Here is a 13,445-nt window from a genome sequence, read left to right as displayed (position 1 = left end):
GAAAAACCATAGCAGTCTATGTCAGTCTTCTCTGTCCCCCGTGGGAGCACAGTGGCCTCCACCTGCATAAGCAATGAGAGTTGGCATGGACTTGATTACTGCACATCTGTTATGGGTCTCAGAGTGCATTAAACAAAAACAAAGTGAGGGAGGGAAAGAGCCTATAATCAAAGTCCTCCCAATTGTATTGTCTTTAGTTGGAGTGGCTTTTCCTTGTTTTTCACCAGCAGGCACATATGCCCACCCCACTCCATAGCAACCAGATTTCAAAACAATTTAAATCAAGCTTAGTAGCTAATTATCCTAAGGTCACACTGAAGAACCAAACCACCAGGACATCAAAAACCTAAGACTATCTAAATGTGAATTATGCAGCATAATTTTTTTCCATAAAAAAGGAGTGAGCATTTTTTTTCTCTCTCTGAGAATAGCTGGCTTTCAAATTAGAGCTCTTAAGACATTTCACCTCTGCTCAGAATGCTTTAAGCTGGCCTCCTGATTACAAAAATCTCATCAAGATGCTTTCTTAAGATGAAGAATGTTTTATAAATTGTAATGGTTTTAATCAGCTCCCTCTTTGAAGCTATTTAACTCTGTGATGTAGCCCAATTATGTCATTTATCGACTCTGTATTAATTAAGTATCATTATCGAGATTGATTTATACACTTTTTCACATCTTCCTTGCCAGATGGTATAGCATTCTGCCTCTCACTGACATTCCATAAACATCACCTGGATTTACTCAGTTCCGTCCACAGCTGAATTTTTTATCAACTCTTAGTCAAGTTAACCTGATTGTTCCTCTTCCTCTTCCCCCTCACTCAAGCTACTGATATAGAGTACCATTGGTTCTCAACCTTCTTAATGCTGTGACCCTTTAATCCAGTTCTTCATGCTGTGGTGACCTCCAACCATAAAATTATTTTGTTGCTACTTCATAACTGTAGTTTTGCTACTGCTATGAGTCATAATGTAAATATCTGATATGCAACCCCCAAAGGGGTCATGATCATAGGTTGAGAACCACTGCGGTACACAAAGGGCAAGTGATAAAAACATAAGCAGATCATCTCATCCCATCTCAGTCTCAGTGAATTCTTACCAATGTGGGCATACAATTATCACAGCATGTAATGGGGAGTCTTTTGCATCCTTAGCTGATTAAAACTTAGAGTCTGTCCTATTGTCTAGAGCAATGGAGAAGATATTTAGAATATATATACTTGGCAATGAAAATGCAACAATTTTGCCTCAGTAGAGTCACACCTGAATTATATTTTACTTGAACTAATATAAAAATGACCTTGCTTTTTTGAGATTACATGCAAAGAAAGCAGAAGGCAGGAGTCCCAAGGTGTACTGCATTACAAGGAAGCCAACCTCGAATGTTTAAATTGCACTGATCCAAAACAGGGGCAAGAGGGAAATGGAAATGCTAAGATGATGTAGTGCTTTTCTGACAAAATGTAAAGATCAGGTTAATGGGACTGCTTTACAGTCATCTCAAATTCAAAATGTCTAAAAGTTAAAATGGTTATGTTTCCCTCTAATGTGTAAACCACTGCATTCTTCCAGGCAGGCATCCTTAGAGCAAAGACTGAACTCATCTATTTCCACTAGCTAGGTATGAGAGAAATATAAGAAAAAAAGGGCACTGACACTGGGCACCATGTGCCTCATCAGCAGAAAGGACTTGGTGTTATGGTAAATATGCCACCAGATCTGGCTTCACTTAGAATCTATAAACCCCAATTGCTGTATAAAACATGATTTTAAAAAAATTCTTTACTGACCTGAGTACAGACTCATAGCATCTCAACCCTTGCTTGTCAATCTTGACTCTTCCTTCTCCCACCTCAAATCTAACTGGCTATCAAGTTTGGATTTGAATTTTGTCATACTATCTTGCTGCCCCTCTCCCATCATTTATGACTCCTTTCACTCTGTACTCTTAGGACACCCTAGCTCTCCTCCTCTAAGAAGGCAATGCATATATGCAGGCTAACATTTCTAAAACTGTAGTTTTAAAATGTTAATGTGCATTAGAAACCTGGAGGGCCACTTGCTGGACTCCAACCCTAGCCTTTTCCATTTAGTGGATCTCAGATAGGGCCTAAAGTTCTAATTTCAGCAAAGTTGTTGTTGCTGATATTGTCAAGGAGCTGGGAAGAGGGTGCCAACATACTTGATGCTTCTCCATTTCCTCTGCATTAAACTGAATACTCTGAATTCTTCAAATCTTGTCTCTTCTGCTCACCCCAAAATTATATTTCTCTGATCCCTGACTAGTCTTGACTCCAGCTAAACTGGTCCACCTGAATATCACCCAAATATATCATGCAACCCATTTTTTTGTCTTGATCTTACATAGAATACCTTTATATCTTCTTGTCAATTATTACTCAAGGCTATATTTTCAGTGAAGTGGGGCCCAGACTTCTGTTATCTCCTCTAGACTCCTACAGCATTAGCTCCTTAGATTGATGGATATGATATAATGAACATAGAATTCAGACCAAGAGAATATGAGTTTGAATCCAATTCTTCCCAAGCTGTGTAACTTGATAAACCATTTAATCACTCTGAACTACTAAAATATAGATACTAGCTTCTACTTATTAATGAGTCCCATAAAGAATTAATTAAAACAATTTAAGCCTTTAGAGAGGCTTAGCTCAATAGCACCATAGAACTCAGTTGTGGTCATTGCCTTCCTCTATCCTTTTCCCTAAGTATGCATTTCACACTACATATAAAATCCATTTGACTAATCATTTGAGTCTGTCTGCTGCCTAGAGAGAATATTTCTGAAGGAACAATAATGACTAGGGCTTAGAAGAGAGTGCTGTCACTAAAATGTTCATCTTGGTTACAGTAAAGAAAAAAAAGCAGGCATTAAGGCACACACACATGAGAGAGAAAAACAAGAGAGAAAGAGAAAGAGAGAGTAATGGAGAGGGGGACTAACTAATCTTAATTACCATTTATGGCTAAGAAATTTTTGGGAAGTTCTCAGTAAATATTTAATTAAAATATGATAACTTTCAGAAGTAATCTAAGACAAATAGTTCCATAAAGCTGCTTTATTCTATAGAAGTTCTCTATAGTTAATTATACTTATTATTGAAGTATTTCTCATTACAAAAATAAGAGAGGTTTCACATTCAGAAAACTGAAAAGCTCTCATAAGCTAATGCTCCATGGTAAAAGAAAGGTCAGATCATTACAAAAGCATCAGTGAAATGAAAAGTCTCCTCTTTGAAGTAAATTTGAGCACAGCAGCTCTAAATCATGTAGCACAGAAAAAATAATAAGAGCCTGGAGGTGATGCTGTCAGAATGCAATGGGCTGTCTTCTGAGGGTATCACATAGTCATGTGCTCTACCAAAATGGCTGCTGGTGTTAGTGGTTACACTAAAGACTGTTGTTATCAAAAGAAACTGTCCTATGAAGATTCTTTAGCTAGAAGGGTAAACAGTGATGCACTGCAATACATATTCTTTTCTATAGCATTGCTATCCTCTGCTGTACTCCTGAATGGAGTCTAACATCAGCATCTCTCATAGAGATGCAGGGAGAAGCCTCACCAGAGAGAAACTGATCCTTCTCCTTCTCCTCCTTCTCCTTCTCCTTCTCCTTCTCCTTCTCCTTCTCCTTCTCCTCCCCCTCCTCCTTCTTTCTTCCTCCTCCTCCTCCTCCTCCTCCTCCTCCTCCTCCTCTTCTTCTTTTTAAGTACAAACTGTTTAGTTTATGGCTCAGGCTTATTGCTAGCTAGCTCTGACATCTTAAATTAACCCATTTCTATTAATCTATATTTTGTCATGTGGCCATGGCGTTACTAGTCTGCTGGCATCTTGTTCCTTGGGCAGCCAGATGGCATCTTCCCTAACTCTGTGCTACTTCCCCTGTATCTCTCTTAGATTTTCTGCCTGGAAATCTATAACCTGCCTTGCCATAGGCCATAGCAACTTCTTTATTAACCAATGGTAGCAATACAAGTTCACAGCATACAGAAAGACCATCCCACAGCACTTCCCCTTTTCTGTCTAATCAAAAAGGTAGGTTTTTATTTTAACATAGTAAAATTACATATAACAAAATAGTTATCAAGCAAGAATGACAGAAACTGCTTTTTCTAATCACCAACTGAAAACATCATTGTCCATAACTATCTTTTTAGAAAATATATTTGTAATTTAGAGATTTGGCTAGTTTCTTTCCAATACAAAACAGAGTGTTTCAAAACAACCAAGATATTCTAAGCTTACTATGAAGAATTTATACAGTATGGCCAGTAACACTAGGAACTGAGTCACCTGATTTGTTATCATCTCTGTCATGATTCCACAAGTTCATTTCTTCAGTAGTCATTTCCAGAATTCTACTGTGCATCAACTGTTATGCTGAATGTTATAACTAGGTTTTATTCACTCCAACACCCCCATATTTATTTGTGTGTGTGTGTGTGTGTGTGTGTGTGTGTGTGTGTGTGTGTAAAATCAATGTCTTTTTGGAACTCAGAGCATAGAGTACAATCAGGCAATTGGGCAAACTGAAAACTTTTTCAGCAAATTCATTTTCCTTGGACATAAAGATAAACCAGATTTCCTAGCCTTCAGGTACTGGCATGCTGACCAGTAGAATGTGAGTGGAGGTGATATGCTGTATCTGGGCCTACATAAGAATAACCATGAAAAATCCTTCCTCTGGGCTGTCAGCTTCTTATTAAGATTCATACAGAAGACTCAGGTCTAAGACATTTAGAGTAATAAGATGGAAAGAAGTAGTTGCTAAGTGACTGAGATATAAAGCTGCTTGTTAGCAGTGGTCTATGCCATCAAAGCATGCACCCAAACTGGCACCAGCACATTGGATATCAAAGGCATACAGGACGATGTACCAAAAAGAGGTCGATCACCAGGATAATGGCTGCAAATCAGAAGATGTTCCCCAGAAGAAAGCCCTAAGATGGACAATGAAGGACAGAGTGTGACAAAGACTGGAGGGAAGCAGAGAAGATGCAGTAGTAGGTAGTGGTAGGAAATACAGAAAGTTCTAGAAAAACCCTGGGAAATGGGGCAGTTCTACTTGCATCTGCTGAAATGCTTGACACAGGACAGAAGCCAAAGGATTTGCTGACTACTAGAAATGAGGACAAAGAAAAAGAAAAATACAGCTAAGGACTATGTGATGTGCAGGACAGAAGTTTTTACTGAGGAAAACACAACAGAAAGAGGTAAATAGAAAGAGTTTGGGTTTTACAAACACTAAAATTGATATCAATCTAAAACATCCAAGAGAAGAATCAACAGTTGGTGGATACATGAGCCTTGAGCTCATGGCAGAATATGTAGAGACATGGTGGAGAGTGCTTAGTCAGCTGCCAAAGAAACAGGGGAAGGAGAGGGAGAGAGAAGGACAATAGACAAGAAGGACATAGGGAAAGCAAGGGACATGGGTGAGAGCAGGACATGGGGGAATGACGGGGATGAGAAAATGCAGGAGAGAGGGATATCGGGAGAAGAAGGGAAGGAGGAGGGAGGGCCATGGGAGGAAGGGGACATGGGAAGAAGGAGGGACACTGGGGGAGAAAGGAACATAGGGAGAGGTATATTTGAAAAAGAAGTCCTAAAACTCCAATCTATTTGAGACATTGGGAGCTATTTGTGACTTTAACAAGTTCGTTCTTGGTACTCATAAAAGACACACTAAAATATCTGTGGTGAATGAAGGATGAATAATCCCAAAAATATAAATATGCCTTACAGAAACCAGATTTTTAGAACAATCTATGAAGGAATTTTGACTCATCTTGATTTTTACTTTTCAGGATGAAAGAATTCAATATGCATCTGATTCTCTGACGGTTTACTTTCCTACCTAGAAATGGGAAAAATAATGCCTCATCTGCATAGTCCTTGAGGTTAATGTCATAATAAGTAACATGACACATGTGAAGGCACTCACATATGGTATGTCAATGCCAATATTAATCCATTACATTGCCAAAATGGAGTTATAGCATTAAGAGATCAGAGAAATGTTGTTGACTATAAAAGCCTATGAAAAACCATTATCGGTACAGATCTAGACACATGAAGAAAATGTTGCTTTTACTCAGTAAAAGTTGCTGACCCCAAGCTTCAGAGGCTAACATCCTGAGGACCATGTTGGGCAGGTCTCTGTTCTAGAATGTAGTCTAGGTTTCCAGATGTCTTTATTATGCTGAGGGAAAAAAATAAAAAACAAAACAAAATAAAATAAAAACAGGCCAATGAACCCTGGTAGATGGCTGCACATTAAGTCATCTGGGGATGTGCTAGTCATACAATTGTAGTTCTTAAATAAAGGTTCCTGGCTGTGTTCCAGTTTCATACAGCAATAGACTCATTCCATAATTTATGCCTCATGATCAGTGAAATCATGGTGAATGACCACAGCTTGCTGAGTGTGTTATTCCAAGAAGTAGCTGAGGTAGCCTGGGAAGTAAGCTAGGGTTTTGGATTTCTTTCCTGGGAAGATGAACCATCCAAAAGGGTGTGATCCAATCATTATTTCACCAGTCTCAAAACCATTGAAGACTTTACAAAGAGCATTATGTTTAGTTTTGTAACAATGGTGTAACAAGGACTTCGCTCACAGAGCTCCTCGTGGGTGATTCTTAACCTGTTCTATCTTGCTCCCCAGAGAAGACATCTTATTCCTGTAAAATGGAAACAGTCTCCATCCTTCACTTTGTACTATGTACAACTGCTCTAACTGCATATCCCAGCTGCTGATTTTATTTTAGGGGTTAAAGAGTACTAATGAAGGCTGACCAGCTGTGACTTCAGCTCCAAATAGCAGTTATGAAGAATAAAGTTTTCCTTTATAATACAAACAGAAAGTGCAGTTCCAGGACCTGAATAAATTACTTTTGCATTTTCTGACAACCCAGACCAGGCTACATTAACATGGTGCTTCTTTTATCTGCTTTTCTGAATTATTTTGTTTTATTTATAGAAGTATATGACCGTACCATACATAGCTATTAAATTAGGCAAAACAGATGCATGTAAGTCCAGAAAGGTCCTCTAGTCCCCAAGCTCCTCCTATGACACAACAGACATTCCTTATCATGTCATCCACTCTGTTTTTATTTCACTTCAGTAGCAACATGGAAAACAGCCTATCTTGGATGAAGCACAGACATGAACTCAGTTCTCTCTGAGAAATACTTAATATGTTAATTATAGAGAGAATGTTGTAGGATCATCCTGAGTGTGGAAACCTTTCGGAATTCATAAATGAGCTTGGAATCCTTAAGGGCCAAATATTTCAATCAAATTATTAAATGTGGAACTGGGAAGAGCTTCCATAAGCTATCAGTATTTTCACTTACATGTTTATTTTTGTTTGTTCATAGAAAACTAATTTTTAGACAACACAAATATTTCAGACAACACAACTCACCTGTAGATGGAAAAGGAAGCTACTGATCGGATGAGGGATGCCACAGCCCCCACTTTGGCAGCTTCCACAGCTCCCTGATGACGATATTGCACCGTAATCCCATAGCTGGTGTAAGGCTGGTTATAAACAATGATCTTCCCTCTTGCCTCGGATGCCCTTCTTCTGAGTTCATCAAAAGAGGTCACTACCAGTACTTCTGCCGTGATGCCTGGAAACAGAAGTAAAACAATTAACTGTGCTTTTCCGTCAGCTAGGTGGAATTGGCACACAAAAGGTCACACATGTTCTATTGGCTACATCTGGCAAACTGAGTGGAGAAGATTGAAGTTTGAGAGCAAGTTACCATGGAAGCAAGACTACAGAGTTATTCATCTTCCCAAGACAGAGACAAGACATTCATAATATGACATGTGACTCAAGGTTTCCAACTCACTCCACCAGCTAGTCCTAAGTCACAAATGGCTTGAAAACACACCTTTCTCCTTTTCATATGAAACCATGTATTTCATTAGAGGACATTGTTATTTTTAAAACTGTATTTCAGAAATCTTAGTGTTAATGAAACACATATTCAGCCCTTTATAAAGCTATTTTCAGACGTTACTAAACAACTCTCAGTGACAGCAAAGGGTTGCAGCCTGGGAAGAACACTCTTAGAAGACAATGCTTTTGTATAAACTCAACTTTTAACAAATAATGCCTTCTCCTGAGAAAAATGAAATGTCAGCCTGTTTTCTTTTCTTCTTTCAATAAAAACAATCCAAAAGGATATGGAAACTTCCTGTGCTTCTCAACTTACAATAATTCATCACCAAAAAATACACTGCTATTCTTCAAATAAAAATTGCAGAACATGTATAAATGCCCTTGAATCCTTTTGTTCTGGTTAGATGTATTCATTTCCTCATACCACTTTCCCACATCACCATATCTTTTTTGAATAAAGGAAGAGGGTTTCTGTCTTCCAAGAATTCATGAAAACACATCTACACAGACATACAGACATACCCTTGTATATACATACCTAACACACACACACATGCATGCACACACATATATACTCTCTCTCTCTCTCTCTCTCTCTCTCTCTCTCTCTCTCTCTCTCTCTCACACACACACACACACACACACACACACACACACACACACACATACTCATACATATATACTCAGATATACACACACTCACATACATGCACACAGAGGATAGATACAGTGGCTAAATCTAAAAGACATCTATTCTGGTTTTGCTTTTTGTGTATGCTAGGAATTGAATTTAAGGTATAGCCTATGCTGGGCGAACACTCAAATGCTAAACCACATTCACAGTCCCTAATGTCTATTACTCTATGGCTTTAGCCATGCAATTATTAAATATATTAGCAAACTCTGAAGTAATGAACATATATCTGTTATATTTTCTTAATATTACAAACCTGAGAATTTGGATGTTAGGTTTTTGGGGAGGGATTTTTTTTCTTTGAAAATTTAAAAGATGCCTTATAATGATAACTGTCACTTGGGAAAATCCTTTAACAATTCACTCAGGTACTAGAAAATTATTGCTTTCAATATAGGCTCTACTGTAAGAAGTCTCTGGGCTATGACTAGTTACAAATCCATAAGCATTTCTCAACCAACAACTCAGAATTTAATTTATAATCCAAAAGAAGCAATATATAATTACAAAAGGAAGGAAGTCATCAGCTTTCCACATAATAAATATGCATTGAAAACACGAATGTGGATTCAGGTAGACAATTTCTGAGATTCTGAAACCTAGAGTTGCCTTGAAATTTGACCAATGTTAATGTTAGTATTATACAATAATTTTGCTGATGGCTTTCAGTCTTTCTTCATTAATTAAAGGATCACTGGTTCAGTTCAACATGGTGTCCAAACAATGGGGTGATTTTTGTATATGGATTAAAACTACTAGAAATGGAGCTAAATTTCTACAAATTTTCAAAATTAAATGGGGTGCTTCTTCACTATAGTGTATACCTCAAATTCCTTTGGTACATAAAAAAAAAAAAAAAAAAAAAATGGAGACTTCGTGAGCCATAAAGCAAACTCAACAGCCCAGAGGCCAATATTCGGAACATTGTAACATTTGTAACATCTATAGGTCAAAGCCCAGCCTTGGAAGAAGAGTTTGAATGAATATATTTCCCTGAAAGTAGAGTCCTCTCTGACTCATTTGTCTGTTTCATCCCATCATCCAATCAATATTCAAAACCTTGGGGAAGGGTTTTTGTTTCTGTCTTTTAGGAGAATGAAGGCTAAGGAATCTGAAGAACACTGGACAAATGAGACAACTGAGGAAAAAGGACAAATCATCTGTCCCAGGAAAAAGAGTAAAATGACCTATTGGTATATCATCTACAAAATTTCACAAATCTTCCTAAATGTTTGTTTCTTCTCTTCTCTAAAAAATTAATACTATTGGTCTTCTTGTAGTCCCAGTTCAATTAAAGTTTAAAGCTGACTTTGAAGTTGGAGAATGGCTCTCTCCTCCTTTAAACTCAAGCATGTTGTTAAAAGGAAAATGAAAACTCCCTGTATCATACCAGAAGAAAGAGCCATCTTCTGACATAGGACAGGAGAAAAACCAAATTAATTAGGGACTATTCTATTACTAATCTCAATTCTTTGATTCTATTCTGATTCTTTAAACTTTTCTTAAAGTATGAATTTTATATCAAAATTTACAAGATATATATATATTTTAAACTTTGTTAAGATAATAATGGTCATATAGAGTACTAATTAATTCTAGAGAAAAGGCTTCAATTAGCTGCCTATACATGTCTTTGTGTTTGAGTCTCTTTTCAGTTTTCTGCAGGAAATCACGGCCAGACCTAACATCAACTGAAATCTCCAGGAAGAAGATGGGGCCCCACAACGACAATTCCACGTGGAAAATAATATCACTAAGCTGACAAACATCATCTAAAGATCAGCTTTGGACTACAAAGTGCTTAGAGCAATTCTGAGATGGCTAGCTGAGATGATCCAGTTTCAAAGACTGCTTGAATAAGGACTTGAGATAAACCCTGAACTTTGGCATTATGGATAACAAAGAATATAGTTACCTTTCCTAGAATGTGTCAATTAACCCAAAATTTTTCTTTTCAGAATAAAGACACCTTCGCCCATACCCAGCAGGAAGCAATTTTAAGAATACGATACCCACATTCCCAAAGGGGTGGTATGGGGTGGGTGGTTTTTTGGTCTTTTCATGGGTTTTGGATCTGGGATAGTTTTCATTGTTTAGGAGGGTTGGTTACAAGTTGTTGTTAAGGGTTAGGAAAAGGGCAAGGCAAAAGGTGCTTGTTAAAAAAAAAAGAAAAAGAAAAAGACAATTACTAGTTTTAAATACTTTACATTGGATTGGATTGTTTTATATTGTATACAAATTATTATTATTATTGAGATTGAGATTGTTAGAATATGCCATATACATATTTCTAATCTTGCTCGAGATAATGTATTTATACCATTCATTTAACAATGTAATGCAATTTGCTAATCCTTGAATGTTAGTATTACCAACTATTAGGATATATAGAAATGAAAGTTAGTGGTTAAACATTACAATTGAACTTGTAGTCATATTAGGTGTGTTTTCAAGATCAAACAGATATATTTTAGATAAACAGGTCATCTTCAAACCCTTCAGAGATCTACAGAATATGGCATTTAAAATGTTTTAATAACTTAGGAATTTTTCTTTTTTGCTATGACTATGAGACATGAAGGCTCCTGGCAGTACCAATCTACTTCAGAGAAAATATGGGCATTGAAAAAACTGCATATGGAGTTAACTTTCATTGTGGCAAAAGTTAGCCACTGGACAACAAAGTATCCTCAAATCAACTGCTGACAAACAGGACAGACAGGACATGAGACAAAGGACTACTGATTCTTGCCAAAACAAGTGTGGTTGTGGCTTTAACAAAAGGCATCTTCTGAAGCCAGGACAATATGGCACCATCCCTGAAGTGAGTGGCCTTTGCAATCTGTAAAAGGTACCATGCCCTTTTCTTCGAAGGCAGCTGAACAGGAAGTGGGCCAATGGCTTCTAATGTGCAATGGAACAGCAGAGGAAATAGTTATTCTTGAAGAATAACTAAGCTCACACCTCTCAATAGTAGACTGGCATTTAATAGAGGGATGCGGAGAAGAATGGGATGCCAAGATGAAGCCACATATACACAGCCAAGAAAAATGGACAGCTGAATTGAAGAAAAAATATCAATAATTTCCAGAATTTAAAATCCTGAATCATGACATGACACTAATGGAATTCAGGTGTTTCTGGTACAATGGACTGATCTCACCAAATGTGAGGTCAAACTGTTGACCTTGTATACATCCTAGTTCACAAAAGAGTCTGTCAGATATGCTAAGCCTATAGGCTGAAGATGATGCCCCAACACTGCAGAGAAACCTCAGGTGACTGTCCAGGCAGCTGGCTGTTTCTGTCAACTCACATTTTTTTTTTTTGGAAGCTGCTTGCATGCACTTCCTGTTTTTATTTTTTATTAGGTAGTATTATTTCCTTCTTGGGTCTCTGAGGGAGTTGAAGATCAGTTAGTTACAGTTATAATTATCTTCGTTAAGGATTTCAGAAAAACTCACTAAGAGCTGTAAGTGTATAAATTTGAAAGACGTTATAAGACAGTTCCTTTAGCAATATAAGTTAGGATAGAAAGTGAATCAGGTACATTTTGGACTTACCAAAATAGGATAGATAATGGAATTATTTTCTCTGAATTTGTCAAATGCAAATGGACTAGACATTGTTTAGGTATTTATTATTTGTATATATGGTATATATAGTTATTGTACTTTTGTATATAGTTTTTCTTATATTAGTTATAACTTTTTCCTTTTTTTCTTTTTATTAAAATAGAAAAGGGGAAATATAGTGATATTTTATTTGTATTGAAATGTGATTTTATTTGTATGTTAATAAAGTTGCCTTGAGGTCAGAGCAAGCCAGAGCAGAAGCTGGGCAGTAGTGGTGCACGCCTTTAATCCCAGCACTTGGGAGGCAGAGCTAGGCAGATCTCTATGTGTTCAAGGACACAGCCAGCATGGCAGACACACGCCTTTAATCTCAATACCAACCATAGAAGACCTGGAGGTCTGTACAAACAGGCAGTGATGAGGAGGTCACGTGGCTGGGTTTACAACCAATGAGAAAACAGAACAGAAAGTCTATAAATAGACAGGACGCACAGAAGTAAGTCTGTGGCGGAGAGGAAGAACAGCAGAAGCAGTGAAGGGTAAGGTTTACGCTCTTGCTCTGACCTCATGGTTTTTAACTCTGCAATTGGTTCTGTGTTTCTTATTTAACAAACCGGATACATCTACACAAAACATTGACAATTTTTCCTCTTAGAAGTCAACACTGACTGAGCCCATGTCTCCTATCTCACCCTGTTACATGCTCTCACGTCAGGTCCTCATTACCTGTATTTTAGACTTTTATAAACCCTGCCTTCGCAACACTTTCACCACTACTGGCATCTCAAGCCTCCAGCTCAGCTCATTTAAAATGCCAGAGTTTCCAGCTCTGACTACATTAACCACTGAGAAGTCAGATCTATCTACACCACCACCACTTTGCTCCTATCCCACTTCTGAAATCTTACTTCAAAGACTCACCTTTTAGCCTGTCATCCAAGCCTGTCTACCTCTATACACACATTTGCTTTTATTTTACACTTCATTAGTACTGACTTTAATGTTCTCACTCTCTTTCTCTGCTAATTTTGTTCATGGTGTCTTTATTCATACTTTTGTACATCATGTCTTATGGACCTTACTCCCAGCTTCATCATCAGAACAAATCACCTATCCACCAGGATCCTGTTAAAAATCACTGCTTAAAGCTCTTTAAAGGCCTCACATTTTCTGTCCTATCTTCTCACCCTCAGCTAGTAAAGCCTAAGTATGTTTTTATCTCCCTCCAGACTTTCA

At 37.6% G+C, this 13,445-nt stretch overlaps 1 protein-coding gene across 2 annotated transcripts in view; it reads right to left on the bottom strand.

Annotated features, from left to right (window-relative positions):
- The window catches only part of Cpq (carboxypeptidase Q), a 472,588-nt gene that overhangs the window by 327,885 nt on the left and 131,258 nt on the right, over positions 1-13,445 (bottom strand). For both annotated transcript variants that reach the window (XM_036209105.1, XM_036209106.1), the window contains exon 3: positions 7,455-7,662. In XM_036209105.1, coding sequence (XP_036064998.1) covers positions 7,455-7,662 — 208 coding nt within the window. The remainder of the gene's footprint in view (positions 1-7,454; positions 7,663-13,445) is intronic.

Source organism: Onychomys torridus, chromosome 16 (assembly GCF_903995425.1).
Source record: "Onychomys torridus chromosome 16, mOncTor1.1, whole genome shotgun sequence".
NCBI classification, from domain to species: Eukaryota; Metazoa; Chordata; class Mammalia; order Rodentia; family Cricetidae; genus Onychomys; species Onychomys torridus.
This window is presented reverse-complemented; position numbering and strand designations above follow the sequence as displayed.